At 36.8% G+C, this 3,578-nt stretch overlaps 1 protein-coding gene across 1 annotated transcript; it reads right to left on the bottom strand.

Moving 5' to 3' along the window:
• Positions 1–1,377: 1,377 nt before the first annotated feature.
• LOC138835523 (vomeronasal type-1 receptor 90-like) lies at positions 1,378–2,391 on the bottom strand. The gene has a single exon (XM_070034014.1). The coding sequence runs from the start codon at positions 2,389–2,391 to the stop codon at positions 1,378–1,380; it is 1,014 nt and encodes a 337-aa protein (XP_069890115.1).
• Between the last annotated feature and the right edge of the window lie 1,187 nt (positions 2,392–3,578).

Genomic DNA, 3,578 nt, shown 5'->3' with positions numbered 1-3,578 from the left:
ATATCAAATGGATCATTATTCCATGAGAAGGAACCTACAAGTAAAATATAGCAAAATCCAACCGCCAGGAAGGAAAAGACCAAAAAAAGGAAAAAAATCTTAGTCATTCAATTTATTTTCATGGTCACAAAGCAAATGGTTTAGTTTTTAGACAATGCACAGTACAGCATATGTAAATAGAAAACTAAGGAGTGGCAAATCATCTACCAAGTATGTTGATCAGGTAGGAGTCATTTGTAATGTATTATTATGAAGTAGTTTTAAAAAGAGATTTCAAATCCATAAGTCAATGAATCTTGATGAATATCACCCCTTCTATTGTTCTCTACCCATTTGCCTTCCCATCCCCAGCCTCAGTTATGTAGTTCAATTTGTACACAATTAAAATAATTGAATATAATTACTGTAGTCAACTTTGCTCCTTACATTTGTGTGCCATGTCTGGTTGCCCTTTTTCAAACATGTTTCTGCATATTTAGTTTTCTTTATTCATTTTTGCTTAGTTTTAGTAAACCAATTTATATGGAGCCACTTGAGGTGGATTTGAGATTCATAAATCCATGGGGAAAACTCAGTGTCTAGACTTTGAGATCAGAAAACTTTTTGAGTACTTGGGTCATAGGATTCTAATGAAGTTTAGTTCCTATCCCCATAATGTTTGGTGGACAGCTTATAGCCGACCAGACATAAGTTTGTTTGCTTGCTGGTTGTTTTGAGAAAAAAAGTCTAACTCATACATGATAGCTTGATGGCTTGAAAAAGTCAATACCACTGAGAATTTAGTTACTTCCTATGGTACAATACCAAGAAGATGGAATTGATTTTCTGGATGCACATATTATAAGATTTCCATAAGACCCATTCTCCTGTGTTCTATAAAAGAACATCTGTAGGAAACTTCAACATGCTAGAAGTAAATTTATGAATAGCAGTTAGAATGACTACATTTCTTACATACATGTAAGAAAATGTGCATTCCTGTAATCTAGGTCCCCCAGATAAACTCTAGAATATAGAAGGGCAGTGGAGTAAGGTCACCAAAGAGTACCCTCTGTCCAATGCATATCAAAGGTTTGGGTGAGTTAAAATATATAGTGATTTAAAAAGAGTTCTTCAGTATTTTCAAAAAATATGTTTCTGTATTAAAATAAGTGAAGATGAAAGGATAAAATATCTGAGGAAATCAAATCATGGTGGACCAAAAGAGCTAATAATAACCAAATAGATAACCTAACAACCTAATTTACACCCATACATTTTATTTTAACTCAAAGAAAAAAATCATGTCTAACTTTTTGATTAATTTAATTGGCAGCAGATAAGCTACTTACTTTTAAAATGATATTTTTACTTGATAGCCCAAATACATTTTATATTTTACACTGTAGCTTTTATAATTTTATGGGAAGTGGTTTGTACTATAGGACAAACAGTGGCATAGCTATTGAGCACAAGTTTCTGGACACTATAAAGAACTTGGTCATATTTCCATAATAAGGATAAGAAGAATGCGATGATGATGTCTGCCCAGTATATAATCACAAAGAAACTCACCATCAACAGAATGGTCTTTGTGGCCCTTTGCTCTGGGGAGACTCTTGGGTTCAGCCTGGTGCTGTGGAGGTACTGTGATTGCCTCTGATGCCTGAACAACAGAATCACCATGTATGCACTGGACAGCAGCATAAGTCCTACCAGGAAGACATCTCTGAACAAGGTCAGAATGAAAATTAGTTCCTTGATGATGGGGTTTATGGGGGCTATTGAACAGTGTTCATTGATATTTATTATATTTTTCTGGCTTGTGTTAGAATAGACTACAGTATGGAAGATGATGATACTACCAAAAGATAAATTACAGGACCAGAAAAAAATGACTATGCAGATAACATAGTTTGTAAATTTGTGTTTAAATCTCACTAACCAGGAGGTACTGGGGCTGATAGTAATGGCCTGGAACACACTCAGGAGGCAGGTGGTACTGATGGAAATAGCCCTAGTCACTCTGTGAATATAAATCAACACTTTGCATATGAAGTCACTCTGCAATTTCAATGATTCAAAAATGTCTGGAGAAGAAAGACACAGTGCAATGAGGAGCATTACCGTATGGACAAGGGCCAAATGACAGCTGATTATGTCAGTGGTTTTAACTCTGAAATCTTGGAGAAATGTGAAAATATGTAAGAAAAGAAGGAAGATGTTGGCAGAGATCCCAATGCTGGTTTGGAATAAAAACAATTGTTGAATGATAACATGGATGGAAACAGCGTTCATCTTCATGACCCTAAGGCCTTGGAGGTGGAGTTGGTGTGCACTCCAGGGAGAGAAGGCTCGACTTCGTGGAGGAACTGGCACTGGGACTGTATCTGGATTGTCTCCTGTGTCCATAGAGTGATAAGGAATTAGCATTTTTAAAAGCCTTATTGGCAGACAAGAGAGAAGATATAATGAGAGGTTGGTAGTACGCAAGACAATTTATAATTGAATTTGTTACAGAACACAAAATATTTCTGGACGCCTGTGTGCTCGTGGCTCATGTCTTTAATCCTAGCCACTCAGGTGGCTGAGATCTGAGGATCACGGTTCAAAGCCAACCAAGGCAGGAAAGGCCCTGAACCTCTTATCTCCAATAAACCACTCAACAAAATGGAAGTGGTATTGTGGGTCTAGTGGCAGAGTGCTAGCTGAGGGACAGTGCCCAGGCTCACAGTTCAAGCCTCACAACTGAGAAAAAAAGCCACCCAGAGTCTGGAATATTGTTAATTTAAAGCAATTGGCAAGGAAAGGAGAACCACAAATAGTGTACCACAGCATGGCCTGTAAGAGAAAGTTTGTGAATATTTACAGGAACTGAACATCCACCAGGTCTGTTCAGATACTCAGGGTGGCAGCTTTGGGTCCTACTGTAGGAAATGATGGGGGACCCCAGAAACCTAGAACATATTGGGATTAACTCCCAAGCTATGTAACCTTTAATAGTGCCGATAAAGGAGTTTTAGGATTGGAAAGAGAAAGGGCGAAGAAAAATGACCAAGACAAGTGTCAATAACCAAGAAGCATTGTACTCATAATCTGACTGATAGAATTATAATCCCTTTTATACTGCTTAGAAACTTCAACAATAACAATAATTTCAAAGAAAAAAAGAAAATGTCCAATAGAGTCTACAAATAGACAGATGCAGCTGTGCCACACCTGACAGTCAAGCAACCTTAAGCAAAACAATAGAAATACCAGCAACTAGTCCATAAGTTAGCACCTTAAACTCTGTGACTCTTCTTTAATGGAAAGCCTCTGAGAGGGAACAGACCCACTTAGTCATTTCTCTCAACTAAAATTATGGACAGAAAGTAGAACTAGATAGAAGTTTATGTATAAATACACATATAGAAAATACAAGAACAACAAGGATATCACAATTGCTTCATATATCTCTATCTTTCAGAAGAGGAGACATAAAAACCTTCTGTGACAAACAAAAGGAATCTGTGATCATTAAACCAGCACTGCAAAAATTATTGAACTGAATCTTTACCATAGAAGGGAACAATTAAAAATAGAGATGGGAAATAAAG

The sequence above is a fragment of the Dipodomys merriami genome, unplaced genomic scaffold, assembly GCF_024711535.1.
Source record: "Dipodomys merriami isolate MVZ:Mamm:240054 unplaced genomic scaffold, mDipMer1.0.p SCAF_24, whole genome shotgun sequence".
Taxonomy (NCBI): domain Eukaryota; kingdom Metazoa; phylum Chordata; class Mammalia; order Rodentia; family Heteromyidae; genus Dipodomys; species Dipodomys merriami.
Note: the sequence above shows the minus strand (reverse complement) of the source record. Positions and strands in the feature narration are given on the sequence as shown.

Coding starts and splice junctions, on each gene's coding strand:
- LOC138835523 (XM_070034014.1), bottom strand. CDS start 2,391: ATGGACACAGGAGACAATCCAGATACAGTCCCAGTGCCAGTTCCTCCA.